Source organism: Acipenser ruthenus, chromosome 35, assembly GCF_902713425.1.
Source record: "Acipenser ruthenus chromosome 35, fAciRut3.2 maternal haplotype, whole genome shotgun sequence".
Classification (NCBI taxonomy): domain Eukaryota; kingdom Metazoa; phylum Chordata; class Actinopteri; order Acipenseriformes; family Acipenseridae; genus Acipenser; species Acipenser ruthenus.
In genome coordinates this window covers 2,163,496-2,184,362 of record NC_081223.1, presented here as the reverse complement: position 1 = coordinate 2,184,362, position 20,867 = coordinate 2,163,496, and the positions used below count along the sequence as shown (strand labels likewise).

Genomic DNA, 20,867 nt, shown 5'->3' with positions numbered 1-20,867 from the left:
GCAGTCCAGCAGCCTGTCTCTTCTATATCAGTTTATATGCAGTCCAGTAGCCTGTCTCTTCTATATCAGTTTATATGCACAGTCCAGCAGCCTGTCTCTTCTATATCAGTTTATATGCACAGTGCAGCAACCTGTCACTTCTATATCAGTTTATATGCACAGTCCAGCAGCCTGTCTCTTCTATATCAGTTTATATGCAGTCCAGCAGCCTGTCTCTTCTATATCAGTTTATATGCAGTCCAGCAGTCTGTCTCTTCTATATCAGTTTATATGCACAGTCCAGTAGCCTGTCTCTTCTATATCAGTTTATATGCAGTCCAGCAGCCTGTCTCTTCTATATCAGTTTATATGCACAGTCCAGCAGCCTGTCTCTTCTATATCAGTTTATATGCACAGTCCAGTAGCCTGTCTCTTCTATATCAGTTTATATGCAGTCCAGCAGCCTGTCTCTTCTATATCAGTTTATATGCACAGTGCAGCAACCTGTCACTTCTATATCAGTTTATATGCAGTCCAGCAGCCTGTCTCTTCTATATCAGTTTATATGCAGTCCAGCAGCCTGTCTCTTCTATATCAGTTTATATGCAGTCCAGCAGCCTGTCTCTTCTATATCAGTTTATATGCACAGTCCAGCAGCCTGTCTCTTCTATATCAGTTTATATGCACAGTGCAGCAACCTGTCACTTCTATATCAGTTTATATGCACAGTCCAGCAGCCTGTCTCTTCTATATCAGTTTATATGCACAGTCCAGCAGCCTGTCTCTTCTATATCAGTTTATATGCAGTCCAGCAGCCTGTCTCTTCTATATCAGTTTATATGCAGTCCAGCAGCCTGTCTCTTCTATATCAGTTTATATGCACAGTCCAGTAGCCTTTCTCTTCTATATCAGTTTATATGCAGTCCAGCAGTCTGTCTCTTCTATATCAGTTTATATGCAGTCCAGCAGTCTGTCTCTTCTATATCAGTTTATATGCACAGTCCAGCAGCCTGTCTCTTCTATATCAGTTTATATGCACAGTCCAGCAGTCTGTCTCTTCTATATCAGTTTATATGCACAGTCCAGCAGCCTGTCTCTTCTATATCAGTTTATATGCAGTCCAGCAGCCTGTCTCTTCTATATCAGTTTATATGCAGTCCAGCAGCCTGTCTCTTCTATATCAGTTTATATGCAGTCCAGCAGCCTGTCTCTTCTATATCAGTTTATATGCACAGTCCAGCAGCCTGTCTCTTCTATATCAGTTTATATGGACAGTCCACCAGCCTGTCTCTTCTATATCAGTTTATATGCACAGTCCAGCAGCCTGTCTCTTCTATATCAGTTTATATGCACAGTGCAGCAACCTGTCTCTATATCAGTTTATATGCAGTCCAGCAGTCTGTCTCTTCTATATCAGTTTATATGCACAGTCCAGCAGCCTGTCTCTTCTATATCAGTTTATATGCACAGTCCAGTAGCCTGTCTCTTCTATATCAGTTTATATGCACAGTTCAGCCTGTCTCTTCTATATCAGTTTATATGCAGTCCAGCAGCCTGTCTCTTCTATATCAGTTTATATGCACAGTGCAGCAGCCTGTCTCTTCTATATCAGTTTATATGCAGTCCAGCAGCCTGTCTCTTCTATATCAGTTTATATGCACAGTCCAGCAGCCTGTCTCTTCTATATCAGTTTATATGCAGTCCAGCAGCCTGTCTCTTCTATATCAGTTTATATGCACAGTCCAGCAGTCTGTCTCTTCTATATCAGTTTATATGCACAGTCCAGCAGCCTGTCTCTTCTATATCAGTTTATATGTAGTCCAGCAGCCTGTCTCTTCTATATCAGTTTATATGCACAGTCCAGCAGCCTGTCTCTTCTATATCAGTTTATATGCAGTCCAGCAGCCTGTCTCTTCTATATCAGTTTATATGCAGTCCAGCAGCCTGTCTCTTCTATATCAGTTTATATGCACAGTCCAGCAGTCTGTCTCTTCTATATCAGTTTATATGCACAGTCCAGCAGCCTGTCTCTTCTATATCAGTTTATATGCAGTCCAGCAGCCTGTCTCTTCTATATCAGTTTATATGCACAGTCCAGCAGCCTGTCTCTTCTATATCAGTTTATATGCAGTCCAGCAGTCTGTCTCTTCTATATCAGTTTATATGCAGTCCAGCAGCCTGTCTCTTCTATATCAGTTTATATGCACAGCTCAGAATAGATAGAGAGGTTTAGCAGCATTATTGAAACTGTTTGTCCAGAGGAGAAATCCAGCTATCTGATGGCTGAAACTGATGAAGTGATTTAGTGGAAACAGACATGAACAGGACTGTCTCCAAGGAGAGTTAGGAACAGTAAAGAGCTTGATCCAGTTTAATATGAAACACTTCTAATGATTCAAGTGCAGCTTTACCAGCAGGACCAGTTCAAGCAGACTCCCAGTAACTGAGGGAGGGGTGTGGGGGAGGGCTTCATCTTCTCAGGGGAGGTTGTGTTTTTAACAAACAGCAACATCATTATTAATGATGAGGATTATTGATGTGTGTGTGTGATTCTCTCAACAGAGTGGATGAGCAGGAGGAGGAACTGAGAGAGATGGAACGGAGAGAGATGGAACTGAGAAAGATGGAGGAGGATCTGAAAGAGATGAAACTGAGAGAGATGGAGGAGGAACAGAGAGAGATGGAGGAGAGACGGATGAAGTGGGCGATGGAGAATTGGCTCAGAGTGATAGAGAAGACACTGAAGAGAGAGATGGAGGAGAAACTGAGAAAGATGTGGTGGTGGAATAAGAAAGAGTTTGAGAAGAAACTGAGTGAGATCAAGAAGACACTGGAGGAGAAGATAGAGAAGACACCGAGTGAGATAAAGGCAACATGGAAGATAATGGAGAAGAAACTGAGGCAGCTGAAGGAGGAACGGATGAGGAAGGTGGAGGAGGAACTGAACAGGTTTGTTATTTATTTAAAAATACCGACAGGTTAGATTTCCAGAAGAGAAAATGTAAATTTCCATTCATTTTCTACACCTCCATCCTGACCAGGTCACACAGTCACGTGATTCTGGAAGCTAGGGTTCTCCAGACCAGCTCAAAGCAGCTCAAAGGCAGGTTATAAAAATGATAAGAACTCAACAGCAACATTGCCGTTAACTCACAGTAAACAGCGGTCTAGAGATTTTGTCCTAAAATAATAATTACTTGTGCCTTTCTGAGCTGAACAAGCAAATGAAAACTGAAGTTTATCTTCAATGATTTCCCCACATAAACACAAAGGAGGATACACCTGTTGCACTCAAATTTACAAAGGTTAGAAATAATAATAACAGGCAAAGACATTTTTACATTTCACAGTGTGAGCAAAATCATTTACACAAACACCAAAATAACATTTCACTTCAGCCTTTTAAAATGTATACATTGTCAATTTTTTTTTTTAAATTTAGTCGTTGCCAATTAGTTTTTATTATTTTCTCCCCAATTTGAAATTGCCCAATTATTTTTAGGCTCAGCTTACCGCTACCACCCCTGCGCTGACTCGGGAGGGGTGAAGATGAACACACACTGCCCTCCGAAGCGTGTGCCGTCAGCCGCCCGCTTCTTTACACTCTGCAGACTCACTGTGCATCCGCCTCAGAGCTACAGCGTCAGAGGACAATACAGCTCTGGGCAGCTTACAGGCAAGCCCGCAGGCGCCCGGCCAGACTACAGGGGTCACTGCTGCGCGGTGAGCCGAGGATACCCTGGCCGACCTAACCCTCCCCCCCCCCCCCCCCCAGGCGACACTCGAACCGGCGAGCCTCCACTACATTTTCAATTCTGATACACTCCTGGGGCCGTATTCACAAAGCTGACAAGTCTAAGACGTCAATTTGGACTTAAGTCTTATTCACAAACGAGTCATAACAGAATTTTGGTCGTAAGTAAGGTCTTAACTTTAAGACTACCCTGAAGGAGGCTTAAGTCCAGATCTGCCATGGCTCGACAGGTGATAGTATGATTTATTTGATGATCATCCAGATGACAATTACCCTAAGCGTGTTTATGTAGACAGGGGAACCCTGTTGTAATATTTTTGCGAGACTGAATTGAGAAGCCGATACCGTTTTAATAGACGGTCAATTGACACCCTAACAAATATTATACATACCGATCTATCTCCATCAACTAACCGAAGCAGCAATACAATTCCAGCTTTGTTGCGGGTGATTTTTAAAAAAAAATTTATTAAGGTATTAAATATATAGATCATACCATTAACATTATAATTATAATTAGGGCTGCAAATCTCTGTTTACTTTATAACAAGCAGCACCAAAAGCACAGCTTGAGAGGAATGAAGACTTCATTAGCAGAGGTAGAAACATACAAAGTAATACCAGCTCCATTTTAGTTATGTGTTTGATTTTATTTCTCAGTACTAGATTATCAAAAATGTATTTAAAACTTTCCACAGCTATAAAACAAAAAAACAAATCTGCAAGCTGTGTATCCTTTTTCGTTTGTCCTACTACTGTTTCTTCGCCTGTTTTCCCCTCTGCCTGGCTACTCCATTAGCAGAAACTATATCCTGTTTATAAAAGTGCTTACATCCACTCATTAAAAACCAAGAACACCTTTCTTAAAGGGATACACATCTAAAAAGCAAACAGAAAGACAGACATAAACATATATATATATATATATATATATATATATATATATATATATATATATATATACTTTATGATCAAATATCCCATTAAATACAATGCACATAAAAATTACATAACATTCTGCATTGTTTTCATTTCACTGTAATTACATGTGATATATATATATAAAATATACAGTGCTTTGCAAAAGTATTCAGACCCTTCCTATGGTGTCCCATTTTGTGAAATTACAAAATGATGCTCACACATTTTTTTAAACTTTACATTTTATTCAAATCTTGAATGCTCAAACTGAAGACTTCTAAGGGTAAGATAAGTTACAGTAAATGTCAGCAAAAACTAAATAGAAAAAACTAAAATATGTTGATTGCATAAGTATTAAGACCCGCCAACTTAGTATTTGGTGGAAGCACCTTTGGCAGCAATTATAGCCGCATGTCTTTTTGGGTAAGTCTCTACCACCTTTGCACTCTGGCTTGGTGCAATGTGTGCCCATTCTTCTTGGCAGATTTGCTCAAGCTCTCTCAAGGTGCTTGGGGATCGCTTATGGACAGCAGTTTTCAAGTCTTTTCAGATTCTCAATAGGATTCAAGTCAGGACTTTGACTGGGCCACTCAAGGACTGGTCTAAGTTAAGCCACCCCCTCCCCAAGAAAATAATTTCGTGAAACGGACTTAAGACTTGGTCATAACAAAGTCAGCAAAAGCGATATAAGCCAATTTTTTTGGTATTAGACTTAAGTTAGCTTTGTGATACGGCCCAGGTATATATTAGAAAATGCAGCTCATCATCATCAATGACATCATCATCACAGATACAGTCAGCTCTCGATTATCTGGGTTAATGGAGGGGAGTGCTCACACGGTTAAAACAAAAACACGGATAATGAAAATCATAATAAAACTCATTCCAAATTTGTACTTACTTTATAATTTCTTAAAGTAGTCAGTCATGCTTGGTTGTCTCATTGACTGGCTTTCGTTTTTCCCAATATTTGTTCATAGCACTCAGGATGCATCATTGCTGATTATTATTAAAATAATCCTCAGGCATATTAGAGGCTTTGGTTGCTTTAAATGAGCGTGAGGAAGCATTGAAATCACCACCCATTCCCAGTGCATCAAAAACTTGTCTTGTTTAGCACAAATTAGTCCAGACACTAGCACGCCTTCAGTTCTTTGCTGATTTAACCATTCCAGCATTGCTGTGTCCAAATCCTCACATATTGCCATTTTCATTGATTTCCTCTTTGAAACCGCTCGAAGATGAACTACTCGCTTAACAATCTTTCCTTGTTCTAACTGTTTGTTCACCAATTCCAAATTCAACTGAAAGTTGTTTAAATTACAATGCATCTAAGGGTCAGACCAAATCAAAGTTAACACTTAGTGAAAGAGGACTCAAAAGCATTCGCTGTAACAAAACACAAGAAAAATTCCAAGTGAAATCTCGCGGAACCAAAACAAGCCCTTTTCACTCTTCAAAAAACTCCTCTCGCTTGTTGACAACAAGTGGGTTGAGAAGGGGGAGTGGTTTGCTATAGCCTGACCAAATCTACTAAATTCCAGCTATAAAACACACGCAAGACCGGATTTTATTGTCAACTTCGAACTTCTCGAAAGCTATCGCGTATTAAACAAATAGTAAAAATAATTTTAAAAAAAACCACTAAACATCTTGATATTCGCAAAACAACAAACAGTACATGCCTCAGATGCTCCACTTGACCTCGTATTGAACACTTGCACACAACACTGAATAATTTAAAATTAATCATTTACAGTATCAAACATTAGTATATGTATTCCTATTATTATCATAATATATGTTGTGTTTGTTGCACCTTAAATGAATCACGCCTTTTTTTAACCAGTTCGAGTTAAATGTTTAATAAAGCAAGACGTATTATTTCTTTAATACGTACAAACAATAAACTCTTTTCTACTCACAGAGAGGTTTGCTTGAAGCAGTGTCTCTTTCAGTGATGGTAAAGCTTTTTAGATATATTTTCTTTTATTTCTTATGTTTGTAGTTAGCTACAACTACAGTACACTTCTTTTAAAGTCCATGGACATACTCGCACGTCATCTATGACGTCACCTACTTCTGTTCAAATTATTCATTTCTTAAAGGTACAGTGCTCCATTACATTGAACAAACTCAAGGCTAGCAAATGTAAACAAACTAGAATACTAATAAATAACGTAGGAGTGTTTTACCCACTTTAAAGATATTAACTTTTTAGGTTTTAACATTTGTTTACTCTCTTAAAATACTTCAACATGTTGGCCTACACAGAAACATTACATGAAGCCCAAATTCTCGGCATGTAAGAACAAGCCCACTGTTCCAGTACAAGGGAGCTCATTTTAGCTCCGTGAAGTTGGCCCCCCTACAAACAGCACAAACGATGAGTCATAGATCATTCGTTTGTGCCGGTTTGTGCCTTTGAAACAAACGTTTGTGCTGCTATAGTTTTTAAGATATTAACGATTATTTTTTAGGGCAGTGACGTCACTCAGTCCCGCTACAATGTCGGAATTGAACCAAACTTGTCTCATTCGTTTGTGCTACGTTTGTTCCGGTTTGTGCCGGTTTGTGCCGTTGAAACGAACGTCTTTGCTATTATTGTTTACGAGATATTAACAATATTATTTTAGGACAGTGACGTCACTCAGCCCCCTACAATGTCGGAACTGAACCAAACTTCATTTGTGCAGTTGAAGCTAACGTTAGTGCAGCTATGGTTTTTAAGATATTAAAGATGATTTTGTTGGAATGTTGTCATTTTTTTTAATGAGTAATCAACAACGTACGATAAATACATATGCATGCATGTGTTTGTTTGTACAGATGTTGGTATACCACTGCAAAATAGAATAGGCTACTTGATGCATTTCATAATACAGAATTATCCCAAAATGCAACAAAGCGAGCTTTGGTGTGCCGAAATGTATTCTAAAATGAATCGCTAATTTGGAAACACGTCAGAATGTGGTAAGTATTTCACTACCGCATCCCATCTAGCCTCTCTTGTTTTACCTGCCTTTTAGTTTGCAGTTGTGTTAAAAAGTCAAATCAACTATTGCTTTTGCTCTGCTGCTGCATTTTTGCTGGTGCCTTTAATCAGTTTAACAAAGATAAGAAAATATCAGGGACATTGTTTACCATTATTGTGTCTTGTTTATTTACTATAATACCAAAGGGAAACGTACTGCCTTTAATTGTCTTTAAAATAGTTTCCACTTGGCTTCAGTGTTATTTAAAAGCATTTAGACATGCAACCCAGTCTCACGAGAGAAACGTTAACAGGTTAACGTTTCTGCATTTCTGCTTTCTGGGTTGGGTTGGGTTGGGTTGGACATCCAGGACATAAAGCACTCAGTCAGAAAATCATGGGAACAATGGAAACAGTCTAAAAACAAAAGTTTCATTTTGAACAGTCTTCTTTGTGTTAGGATGATGAGATGATGGATGTAGAAACGGTTATCACACCCATTGCTTTTAGTTATCTATAGTATCTTGGTAAGACCGTATAAAGGTTAATAATTAATCAGTATCATAATAGAGGAACATTTCATAAGGAATGGGGTGGGGATGATTTTTCGAGTGACATCATCACAGCGCCTTTACAATAACATAATCGTCCCACCTGTATATTTGCCTTTTTTAATGACTTACCCCTATGTATCATCTCATTGAAAATATGTAAAGCAATATGTGCTTAAAAACTTCTGAATATTTTTTTTTAATTTCGAGACTTTTACTTGAACTGATTTGTTTAAAAAAAACAAAACAAAAACATAGCTACATAGTAAAATCCCTAGAACCCATACTGTAATACTACTATTGTTATACGATGCCTTATTGTTTTGTACATACGACTACTACTACTACTACTAATAATAATAATAATAATACCATTCGTTAGTGCAGGTCAGGTGGTTAGTGATGTGTTTCCTATATGGAGTACTGATTAGAGGAGAAACCTAAAAATGGAGTGAGGTAACCAGTGGTGTACCACAGGGATCAGTATTAGGGAGGCTGTGTGGTCCAGTGGTTAAAGAAAAGGGCTTGTAACCAGGAGGTCCCTGGTTCAAATCCCACCTCAGCCACTGACTCATTGTGTGACCCTGAGCAAGTCACTTAACCTCCTTGTGCGCCGTCTTTCGGGTGAGATGTAATTGTAAGTGACTCTGCAGCTGATGCATAGTTCACACACCCTAGTCTCTGTAAGTCGCCTTGGATAAAGGTGTCTGCTAAATAAACAAATAATAATACCTTTAAGAAGGGGGGTGTAAACAGCACTAGGGAAGTAATTGTACATATTGGGGTTTTTCACGGAAGATCAGTGTTCATAATGTACACACACTTAAGGCAAGAGGACTGAATAATAAGTAGAACTTGAACATTTTGAGATGCACAAAAAAGCAAAAATATCGCAACATTGTCTATGCATCCTCAGTGTACACTTGTTTCAGATTCATTACACTGTGAAACAGTAAGTGAATAAGAGGACACACTTTTTCTATATTTTCCTAAAAAATGGTGTTCGGATCTCGCTCTGACCGGAATAAAGCTATGCCAGTGATGAAAGAAAGACTGGACTTTCTTCCATTGCTATTCATATTTATGTTGTTTGTGTTCACTTGTGTAAGCAGCATGAATGTTAATTTTGCAGCACTAACGCAGCACAAACGAATGACCCATATTTGATTTAAACCCGTTATTATAGGGAGACTGTGACCTCACTCGCTCTATTGAAGGAAAACAGCATTAACATTCATTTTGCAGCAGTGATCAGCACAAACGTAGCACAAAGGAATGCGACACGTTTGGTTCAATTCCAACATTGTAGGGGGGCTGAGTGACGTCACTGTCCTAAAAAAATCGTTAATATCTTAAACTATAGCAGCACAAACGTTTGTTTCAACGGCACAAACGTAGCACAAAAGAATGATATATGAGTCATTGTTTGTGCTGTTTGTAGGGGCCAACTTCACAGAGCTGCACATTTTGGTTATACCGTGTCAGCATGCCAAGTGGCCCCCTCGAAACATATAAATCCGTGTAGATAACAACGTTACGTAATACAGATAAAGGTCATCTCAGAAACATCAAGACAAAGTTTTTAAATTTGCTTTGGTTTTTCGACAGAAGTAATAATAATAATAATAACAATAATAATAATAATTTTAAAAAAAATCTGCAATCAGCTTTCTTTTTCTTCACGGCACTGGATGGCATTTCATTCGACTTCATATTGTACAATATGTACTGGTCCTGGCGACAGTATTACATTGGTTTTTGGATGTTCTATTCACCCCAAGTTGGGATTGGTCACCAGCTGTTTTCATATTGCTTTTGGCTCCTTGTAGGTTGTCTTTAACCATTTACCAAGGAACAGGTCACGTCAGCTATGACCCCTATTTATATCCTCGCTCATGACCCCTAGGTTAACGAGCGCATCCGCTCCTCCAATCCTCAGATGCCACACCGTTTAACATCCGGGTCCTTGAGTTTGGGTGCCGAAGCTCAGCCCCCTTCCTAAATGACTGACTTCCACCTACCCTAAGGAATAAATTGTCATGCCATTTGATTAAGGGCACTCTGTTCCTTTTACACAGCGCCCTCACAGGTCGGGAGGGAGATCTAACACCAAGAATCATTCGATCTCTGTCACATTGACCGACAGAGCATGTGTAAGATTTTTTTTTTCTGTTAGCACAGATAATTTGCAAACCGGAAAACTGGACTGTAAAAGCACAGCCTTCCCTTAAGCTCTTACAGATACATATTCAACTCTGAACACTCCATCTATGTAGAGCTCTCATAGAGTCCTCTAGTGGCAAGGATAGAAACTGCAGCTCCTATCACCACAGAGTTTTTAACATCAGTCATTTCTGGCAAATACCAACATTTGATTTCTGTGTACAGATACATCAATAAAACATTGTTTGAATAATAACTGGACGATTGTCTCAGCAGCACTACAGTAAAGTAACATGATTCTGAACCTGTCTTTGCAGTATGGACCCTGAAGAGGCCTGCAGAATAAGAAAGTTACTGAAGGACTTTGTACAGGAGTATGAAAAGGAGAAGCAGGAAATTGAAAAACTCCTCACAGAACTCAGTGGGATTGCTGATGAGCTGGACAAGGTGGACAGGGACTGTAACATCGCTAAGACTGCAGGGAGCACTGCTGGTGTAGTCGGGGGGGTCCTGACCATTGTGGGGATAGGCCTGGCTCCTGTTACTGCTGGAGTCTCCCTTGGACTGACCATTGCAGGGGTTGCTACTGGTGTAGCTGGCAGTGTCACCGGTGGTGGCGCACAAATAGGAAAGCATGTAATTGATGGCAAGGCTAACAATAGAGTAATGGAAATAATGCAAATAATTCACTCTAAAATCAAAGCACTGATTAAAAAGTGCAAAATTGCACTCCCACAATGTAACTGGAATAAAGATGATGATGCTTTAACAAGCAATGTTAAAACATGTCTTTCTGCTGTTGCTGCAGGCCTGGTTGATGCTGATGTTGTTGCTGCTGCAGATGCTGTTATTGATGCTGCTGTAAGTCTTGATGGTGGTGTTGATGTAAACCCAAACCCGAATGATGAAGGTGCTGCTGTTGCTGGGGCTGCTGTTGGTGTTGGTATTGCTGTTGCTAATGGTAGCAAACTTGCTACAAGCCTGGTTGATGATGCAGCTGCTGTGGCATTCAAAAGTGCAGGCAGAGTAGTTGGAAGTGTTGCTTCTGGAGTGTTTGTAGTTTGGGATGCCGTGCAGATTGGTTTAAATGCCAAAAAACTTTTTGAAGGGAGTCCAACTGAAAGAGCACAAGAGATTCGCAAGCTGGTGGAAACTGAAGAATTAGAACTAGTAAAACTGGAGGAGGTCAATTGTGATATAAAGAACATTTTGTAACCTGTGAGTCAGCACAGGGCTATGGAAGAAGGTGCACCAGAAGAGATTGTTCTCCCTGTCAGATCTGCAGCTGCTGCTGTATCAACAGTTTTGTGTTTGCTGCCTGCTCCAGTTTATCATAATTATAAATCACAGAAACCAACCAATCACAGAGCAGCATTTCCAAACATTCCTATACCTCTTGTTATCTTGTGTATAAATATATTATCCTGTAAAAATAAAAGAACAAGAAAAAAGAAAAAAGAAAAGAAAAAAGAAAAGATAAATAAATAAATAAATAAATATCATCCCGTGCATAGACCCTAACCCTAAAAATCTTCTCCATATACAATAACAATAATACAGCAGATTAAAGTGACTGTTTCCACTCTACACAGTTTGTGAATGACGCTTCAGGATACCTAATGCTAGCATGTAGTGTAGCGTCGGTGCAAGTTTGTTTTTAATATTAATAGAGTCGCCCCCGCGGTCACACAGCACAGATTGGCTGCTGTACTGTAGGTCAGTTACGGTCTATCCTCGACCATCCTGGACAGAATTATTTTAATATATTGCATTTTATCAGCATGGAATCAATGTAATCATTTTATCAGCCTGTAATCAATGTAATCATTTTATCAGCCTGTAATCAATGTAATCATTTTATCAGCCTGTAATCATTTTATCAGCCTGCAATCAATGTAATAATTTTATCAGCCTGTAATCAATGTAATCATTTTATCAGCCTGCAATCAATGTAATAATGTTATCAGCCTGTAATCAATGTAGTCATTTTATCAGCCTGTAATCAATGTAATCATTTTATCAGCCTGTAATCAATGTAATAATGTTATCAGCCTGTAATCAATGTAGTCATTTTATCAGCCTGTAATCAATGTAATCATTTTATCAGCCTGTAATCAATGTAACCATTTTATCAGCCTGTAATTAATGTAATCATTTTATCAGCCTGTAATCAATGTAACCATTTTATCAGCCTGTAATCAATGTAATCATTTTATCAGCCTGTAATCAATGTAATCATTTTATCAGCCTGTAATCAATGTAATCATTTTACACCGTGTAACAATTTTTTTTTTTTTTTTTTTTTTGTTCCTGGGTAGTAAGTGTTATTTCCTAATTGCTTATGCCTCAAAAGTATACAAAATGGCTATTATTCCCCACAAACTTTGCTTTTGTGACCAGGACAGTGATATTTTGAAATTTACCTATTTTCCAGAACATTCCAGATACAAACGATTACAAACATAGATTACAAACAAGAGGAGGCCATTCAGCCCATCTTGCTCGTTTGGTTGTTAGTAGCTTATTGATCCCATAATCTCATCAAGCAGCTTCTTGAAGGATCCCAGGGTGTCAGCTTCAACAACATTACTGGGGGGTTGGTTCCAGACCCTCACAATTCTCTGTGTAAAAAAGTGCCTCCTATTTTCTGTTCTGAATGCCCCTTTATCTAATCTCCATTTGTGACCCCTGGTCCTTGTTTCTTTTTTCAGGTCAAAGAAGTCCCCTGGGTAGACATTGTCTATACCTTTTAGGATTTTGAATGTTTGAATCAGATCGCCACGTAGTCTTCTTTGTTCAAGACTGAATAGATTAAATTCTTTTAGCCTGTCTGAATACGACGTGCCTTTTAAACCCAGGATAATTCTGATCGCTCTTCTTTGCACTCTTTCTAGAGCAGCAATATCCTTTTTGTAACGAGGTGACCAGAACTGAACACAATATTCTAGGTGAGGTCTTACTAATGCATTGTAGAGTTTTAACATTACTTCCCTTGATTTAAATTCAACACTTCTCACAATATATCCGAGCATCTTTTAGCCTTTTTTATAGCTTCCCCACATTGTCTAGATGAAGACATTTCTGAGTCAACATAAACTCCTAGGTCTTTTTCATAGTTCCCTTCTTCAGTTTCAGTACCCCCCATGTGATATTTATAATGCACATTTTATAATAACAATAATAAACATAACAATTAAGCACAAATGTTATGACAACATTGAAAACTAACTGATTTATACAAACAAAAGTTGGCTTTATTAAGAATTTAATAGTAAAAATGACAATTTTAAATTTATAATAGTTAAGTTGTTGATTTAAAAAAGGAGCTCCTCTCCCTCCTCCCTAATTACTAAGGCTTCCTCCAAATGTAATTGGTGTAACTGCGATAATTAAAATAGACAAATTCAAAATTCCAATTGCATCTAGCTCACTCTGTCTGTATCCCTCGCTCTCTCTCTCGCTCTCTCTCTCACTGTTCTCAATCCTCGCTCTCTCGCACATGGGCAATACAGGGTCGGTGGTGCTGTCTCCCTGTAATAAAAAAAATACTGTGCTTAATCCAATAAGAGAACGCTTTCAAGCACCATGTGTCTTATGCAATTTCAATGGGAAGAAACCGAGATAGGCAAAGCACATGGAGGAAGCGCCACCATTAGAATTGCACCTGCAGAGGGCGATATATTGCTTGCAATCTCTATTTTTGTTCTGTTAACACGCTGTGATGGGGTACACCTAGTCCCTGTATTATTATTTGTATATTTCGTATTATTATTATTATTATATTTGTATTTGACGGTGGGAAAGCCGTGTTTTTATTGTTCGTTTTGTTTATTAATTTAAAAAACCTGTGTGAATGTGGCTGGAGCCTCAATAAGGTAATTGTTTTATTGATAATTAATTAAGTGTACTCCCGTGACCAAACATTACATTTTAACCAGCACGTGAAGTGATCTGTGCCATCCTCGTGCCTAAATACAAATCTACATTTTTAAATACACATGAAACACAGACCCGTTTATATCCTGTGTACCATCTCTATAGACCAACATTTACACGCAACACGTAACATACAACATATAACACACACTACGCACAAGGGCGTGGCCACATTGCCACACACACACTCACATAGCTACACACAGAGACTTATACTTGTATTATTAATTGTACTAATTGTACATTTTGTGGTCAATTTTATAAATTACACCAACCAGAGGGGGAGGCTAGGGAGGCAGCGCCTCCCCATTTTTAAATATATATGTAAAAATGGGGAGGCGCTGCCTCTCTAGCCTCCCCCTCTGGTTGGTGTAATTTGTATGTGGAAATGGGTTTATTGTGTGTCTTTTTGGAGTTTGATTTGTGTGATTAAATTATTGTTTACAGACGGGCGCTTGATTGAGACTTGCTGCCTGCTAGGCTTGGTTGAGGGGAAGGGCAGTAAGTGATTGGCTGTGCTGGTCTACAATCAGCAGGTGGGCGGGTCTTGACCGAGTGTCTGTCAGTTTAAAAACATTGGGTGGAGATGGTTCTGGGCGATTGCAATGCCGTGCCCGAGGGGAGTGGCGTATACTCGGGAGGAGATGGTCCGCTCTGCAGGAACGACAGCTACGCAACCCTGAGACTGCAAGCGGTGCTTGTGAAGGCAATGCCCAGCCAAGGCTGTATGAAGCAGCACGAGTCGTTGTATGAATACCGGCTCATGAGTAGGTTAGTTAGGGGATTGTGATCCCATGTGATGTATAGCGAGGGTTACGTAGTGTAGCCGGTTCCTGGAGAGGGACGCCTCATTTTAAGGCTAGCGCTCGCCCTCTGGGACACCTTTTATTTGTAGTTTTTGTACTGTGTTTTATTTTGACATCATTATCACAGATAAAAGCACAGCTCTTCCTTGAGCTCTTACAGATACAGACTGCACTCAGATACACTAGTCCTGCTCTATATTAAGCTAGCTGAACTACCTGCTGTTGTCGGAGAAATTCAATATTTCATGGATGATAAATTGGGGAACGGTAGCCTTATGGTTTCCTCTAAGTTACCGATCTTGGGTGTCGTACCTTTCCCTTTTTTTAACTTTTTTTTTTTGGTTTTTGCCATTTTTAAATTTTGGTTTTGTGGGTTTCTTTAATTTGAGATACACGGCTACTGTAGTGATCCAGTAATGGGATTACTAAATAAAGTACCCCGGGGGTCAAAATTGTGGATCCAAACATAGCCCTCAACCTTCCACTGGATGAAAGAGGAGGCCATGCAAAGTTTGGTTGCACTGGGTCCTGCAGGGTCCGAATGCAGAAAGGAAGACAGACAGACAACCTTTCTTCTTTATATATTAAGAAAGATCTATATAGAGCTCTCACAGAGACCTCTAGTGGCCAGTATAGAAACTGCAGTGAAGTGAAGTCATATAAAAAAAGACACAAACACACACACCAATGAATTCTCTTTGGTATTTTGCTACATCGCTGTTAAAATGAAATAACCTGGCAGCAGTGTGGAGCGCGGTGGTTATAATCCATTATAAAAAAGTAATATACTGCAAGTATACTTGTTATCAAAATAGTCTGGTTTCAGTATACTATTACAGTAGTACCATTTGTGGTGTCCATTTTTGGACATCCTCAGACCTCACCCCTCCTCGAGTCAATCGTCAGACATCTGACCTCACCCCTCCTTGAGTCAGTCGTCAATCCTCAACCCTCCTCGAGTCAATCCTCACCCCTTCTCGAGTCAATCCTCACCCATCCTCGACACAATCATCAGATATCAGACCTCACCCCTCCTTGAGTCAAACGTCACCCCTCCTTGAGTCAATCATCAGACATCAGACCTCACCCCTCCTCGAGTCAATCCTCACCCCTCCTCGAGTCAATCGTCAGACCTCCTCGAGTCAATCCTCACCCCTCCTCGAGTCAATCCTCAACCCTCCTCTAGTCAATCGTCAGACATCAGACCTCACCCCTCCTCGAGTCAATCCTCAACCCTCCTCGAGTCAATCCTCACCCCTGCTCGAGTCAATTGTCATCCCTCCTCAAGTCAATCCTCATCCCTCCTCGAGTCAATCCTCACCCCTCCTCGAGTCAATCCTCACCCCTCCTCGAGTCAATCGTCATCCCTCCTCAAGTCAATCCTCATCCCTCCTCAAGTTAATCCTCACCCCTCCTCGAGTCAATCCTCAACCCTCCTCGAGTCAATCCTCACCCCTGCTCGAGTCAATCCTCATCCCTCCTCAAGTCAATCCTCATCCCTCCTCGAGTCAATCCTCACCCCTCCTCGAGTCAATCCTCACCCCTCCTCGAGTCAATCGTCATCCCTCCTCAAGTCAATCCTCATCCCTCCTCAAGTTAATCCTCACCCCTCCTCGAGTCAATCCTCACCCCTCCTCGAGTCAATCCTCAGGCTTCAGGCCGATTTTTTTTTTTTTTTCGGGGGGAGAGTGAGGGGTTGGACAGAGTCGTCTGAATCACCCAATCAAACAAGAGCAAAACAAATTGCGGTGCTTCCATTGGATGACACAGATGTCAGTGTAGCTGCTGATTGGTGGATGCATTTTTACATTATTTAGCATGTAATATGTATACTGTAAGCGTTTTAAAAAATACTTTAAAAATTACGATGTGCAATTTCATTATTTGAATTAGTTTGGATTTAAATTGTAAGGCAAATCGTCTCAGAAACGTAACTGTTTTTTTTAGTTTTTTTTTTTTTTAAACAGTTTCGATGTATTTTTTATTTATTTTAATTTTGTTATGCAATTGAAAAATCCCACTTGCAGGAATTATTCCCCAGGATAAACCTATAGGACACTTTATCCTATCAAAGTAGTGCAAATTGGTCCAGGGACTTGATTTCATGTGCTGGGGCAAAAGCCTTGGAACCGTTCAACAATGCAATAGACCTGTTATGTGTAATTTAGTTCCCTTTCAATTCAAAGATGACCGCCAAATTGAATACTTTTGGGATATGCCTGCTTGTCAGGTATTCGCTGAGCATTTTATATCAAAGCTGCCGATAGGCCCCTCCGCGGAGTGATGTCTTCGGTCCCGCCTCACCGAGGTAATAAAAACTTACTGAGCGGAGATCTCAGTCTTTTTTGCCTTTCACAGGCAGGTAGGTAAAGTGGTGAGTATTACTCTAACCCTTTTTTTCTAGATGTGATTGACTCTTTAGAGCTCCTTCTGGTTTTTATGAGTTCCCTTGCAATTATTTGCTGGAAGTAGGCTTGCCACTTCCCCGGAATCAGAAGGCTGGGCTAACGCTACGCAACTGCGTTTCGTTTAAAATAAATAAAAACATAAATAAATAAATAAATAAATAAATAAATAAATAAATTATATATATATATATATATATATGTATAATTTCTTTATCAGCCTACATCGCTCTGCGATTGTAGCCTGCTTTCTAACCTCTGCAGCTTGATGCAGTTCCTTCTGTTCTTTCCTCTGCTCTTTGCAGCTGTAAAAAAATAAAAATTGGAGACGGGAGACACGACCCTCCAGCGAGTCCAGCCTCGCTCTGCAGAAGCTGTTGACTCGAGGGCTCTGGGTGACATTAGTACGGCCTAGCGCCCCTACAGGCCACTGATTACTATTGTTTTTACTGTTACAGTAAAAGAAAGGACAACACTCAAGCTTGCTGTCGAGTGTCTCTTTCTACTGCATTGCAGTTTTAAAAATAAAAAAATAACAGTGTGCTTCCTCCATTAGGCCTTGACCACATGTGTGTTAGTGTGTAAAAAGGGGGAACAGGTGTGTTTTCCTTTACTTTCTTCTGTCTCTCTCCTTTCTCCAGGTTTGTGACTGCACTACCCCGCTGCACACTATGCGCTGCACCGGTTGAGGGCTCCACACGGTCAGGATGCCATCTTGGGTGTTCCACTCCACTGCAGGCTTCGCGCTGCACTGGTTCGCGCTGCACCTGTGTGAATGTGGCTGGAGCCTCAATAAGGTAATTGTTTCACACATACAGATTACACTGTGACTGCACTGCAGCTGTCTGCAGACTACGCTCCACACCATTGCAAGATACGCATTGTTCCTGGTTGTGTGACTGCAAGCAGCCCAGACACAAACACGCAGCCCAGTACCTCTGTGCCTCGGTGCTTCGGCGCCTCGATAGTTACACGCCTCAAAGCCTTTCGATCCCTGTGCAGCAGCGCTGTTGGTGCCACGCTGCCCCAGAGCCTCAGCAACTCGGTGCTTCGGCATCCTCTGTGCCTCTGTGCATCCTACACGCCTTGGCACTTCAAAGCCTCAAGATTTTTCAAGCCTGTGCAGCGGCGCCATTGGTGGCATGCTGCCCCAGAGCCTCGGTACCTTAGCGCTTCGACGCACTTGGTGCCTCGAGGACTCCACACCTTGGTGCTTTGAAGCCTCTAGGTTTTTTGAGATAGGCACCGTCAGGAGCTGCAGGTTCACCCCACAAATTTTCCTGGGGGGGAGAAGGGCAGGATGCTGGTGTTCCCCAGCAGCCCCTGTTTATGCTGCTGAGTGGAGCATGGCACAAATCAGCACAGCAGCCACGACAGAGGGTGCCAGCACAGCTGCAGCCTCCCTCTGGTTGCCAGCCTCAGCCCCGCCACCACCACCGGAGGAGCCGGCAGCAGCACCAGCCCCGCCACCGCCACCAGAGGAGCCGGCAGCAGCACCAGCCCCTCCACCGCTGCCAGAGGAGCCGGCAGCAGCACCAGCCCTACCACCGCCACCGGAGGAGCCGGCAGCAGCACCAGCCCCGCCACCGCCACCAGAGGAGCCGGCAGCAGCACCAGCCCCTCCACCACCACCGGAGGAGCCGGCAGCAGCACCAGCCCCGCCACCGCTGCCGGAGGAGCTGGCAGCAGCACCAGCCCCTCCACCACCACCGGAGGAGCCGGCAGCAGCACCAGCCCCTCCACCGCTGCCAGAGGAACCGGCAGCAGCACCAGCCAATCCACCGCCACCAGAGGAGCCGGCAGCAGCACCAGCCCCTCCACCGCTGCCAGAGGAGCCGGCAGCAGCACCAGCCCCTCCACCGCTGCCAGAGGAGCCAGCAGCAGCACCAGCCCTGCCACCGCCACCGGAGGAGCCGGCAGCAGCACCAGCCCCGCCACCGCCACCAGAGGAGCCGGCAGCAGCACCAGCCCCTCCACCACCACCGGAGGAGCCGGCAGCAGCACCAGCCCCGCCACCGCTGCCGGAGGAGCTGGCAGCAGCACCAGCCCCTCCACCACCACCGGAGGAGCCGGCAGCAGCACCAGCCCCTCCACCGCTGCCAGAGGAGCCGGCAGCAGCACCAGCCCCTCCACCGCAGCCAGAGGAGCCGGCAGCAGCACCAGCCCCTCCACCGCTGCCAGAGGAGCCGGCAGCAGCACCAGCCCCTCCACCGCCGCCAGAGGAGCCGGCAGCAGCACCAGCCCCTCCACCGCTGCCAGAGGAGCCGGCAGCAGCACCAGCCCCTCCACCGCTGCCGGAGGAGCCGGCAGCAGCACCAGCCCCTCCACCGCTGCCAGAGGAGCCGGCAGCAGCACCAGCCCCTCCACCGCTGCCAGAGGAGCCGGCAGCAGCACCAGCCCCGCCACCACCACCGGAGGAGCCGGCAGCAGCACCAGCCCCTCCACCGCTGCCAGAGGAGCCGGCAGCAGCACCAGCCCCGCCACCACCACCGGAGGAGCCGGCAGCAGCACCAGCCCCTCCACCGCTGCCAGAGGAGCCGGCAGCAGCACCAGCCCCTCCACCACCACCGGAGGAGCCGGCAGCAGCACTAGCCCCTCCACCGCTGCCGGAGGAGCCGGCAGCAGCACCAGCCCCTCCACCGCTGCCAGAGGAGCCGGCAGCAGCACCAGCCCCGCCACCAGCCAATCCACCGCCACCAGAGGACCCGGCAGCAGCACCAGCCCCTCCACCGCTGCCGGAGGAGCCGGCAGCAGCACCAGCCCCTCCACCGCTGCCAGAGGAGCCGGCAGCAGCACCAGCCAATCCACCGCCACCAGAGGAGCCGGCAGCAGCACCAGCCCCGCCACCACCACCGGAGGAGCCGGCAGCAGCACCAGCCCCTCCACCGCCACCGGAGCAGCCGGCAGCAGCACCAGCCCCGCCACCGCCACCAGAGGAGCCGGCAGCAGCACCAGCCCCTCCACCACCACCGGAGGAGCCGGCAACAGCACCAGCCCCGCCACCGCTGCCGGAGGAGCTGGCAGCAGCACCAGCCCCTCCACCACCACCGGAGGAGCCGGCAGCAGCACCAGCCCCTCCACCGCTGCCAGAGGAACCGGCAGCAGCACCAGCCAATCCACCGCCACCAGAGGAGCCGGCAGCAGCACCAGCCCCTCCACCGCTGCCAGAGGAGCCAGCAGCAGCACCAGCCCTGCCACCGCCACCGGAGGAGCCGGCAGCAGCACCAGCCCCTCCACCACCACCGGAGGAGCTGGCAGCAGCACCAGCCCCTCCACCACCACCGGAGGAGCCGGCAGCAGCACCAGCCCCTCCACCGCTGCCAGAGGAGCCGGCAGCAGCACCAGCCAATCCACCGCCACCAGAGGAGCCGGCAGCAG

At 43.7% G+C, this 20,867-nt stretch overlaps 2 protein-coding genes across 3 annotated transcripts in view; both read left to right on the top strand.

Moving 5' to 3' along the window:
- LOC117965187 (apolipoprotein L4-like) overlaps nt 1–11,854 on the top strand; it is a 28,514-nt gene extending 16,660 nt beyond the window's left edge. Inside the window, exons 2-3 of one of the 2 annotated variants that reach the window (XM_059007438.1) lie at nt 2,542–2,928; nt 10,660–11,854. In XM_059007438.1, coding sequence (XP_058863421.1) covers nt 2,573–2,928; nt 10,660–11,557 — 1,254 coding nt within the window. In that variant the 5' untranslated portion in view covers nt 2,542–2,572 and the 3' untranslated portion in view covers nt 11,558–11,854. Of the gene's footprint in view, nt 1–2,208; nt 2,929–10,659 lie in introns of those variants that run through there. The other variant, XM_059007437.1, reaches the window with a different exon arrangement.
- LOC117395269 (DELTA-stichotoxin-Hcr4a-like) overlaps nt 1–20,867 on the top strand; it is a 412,383-nt gene that overhangs the window by 41,668 nt on the left and 349,848 nt on the right. The window lies entirely within an intron of this gene.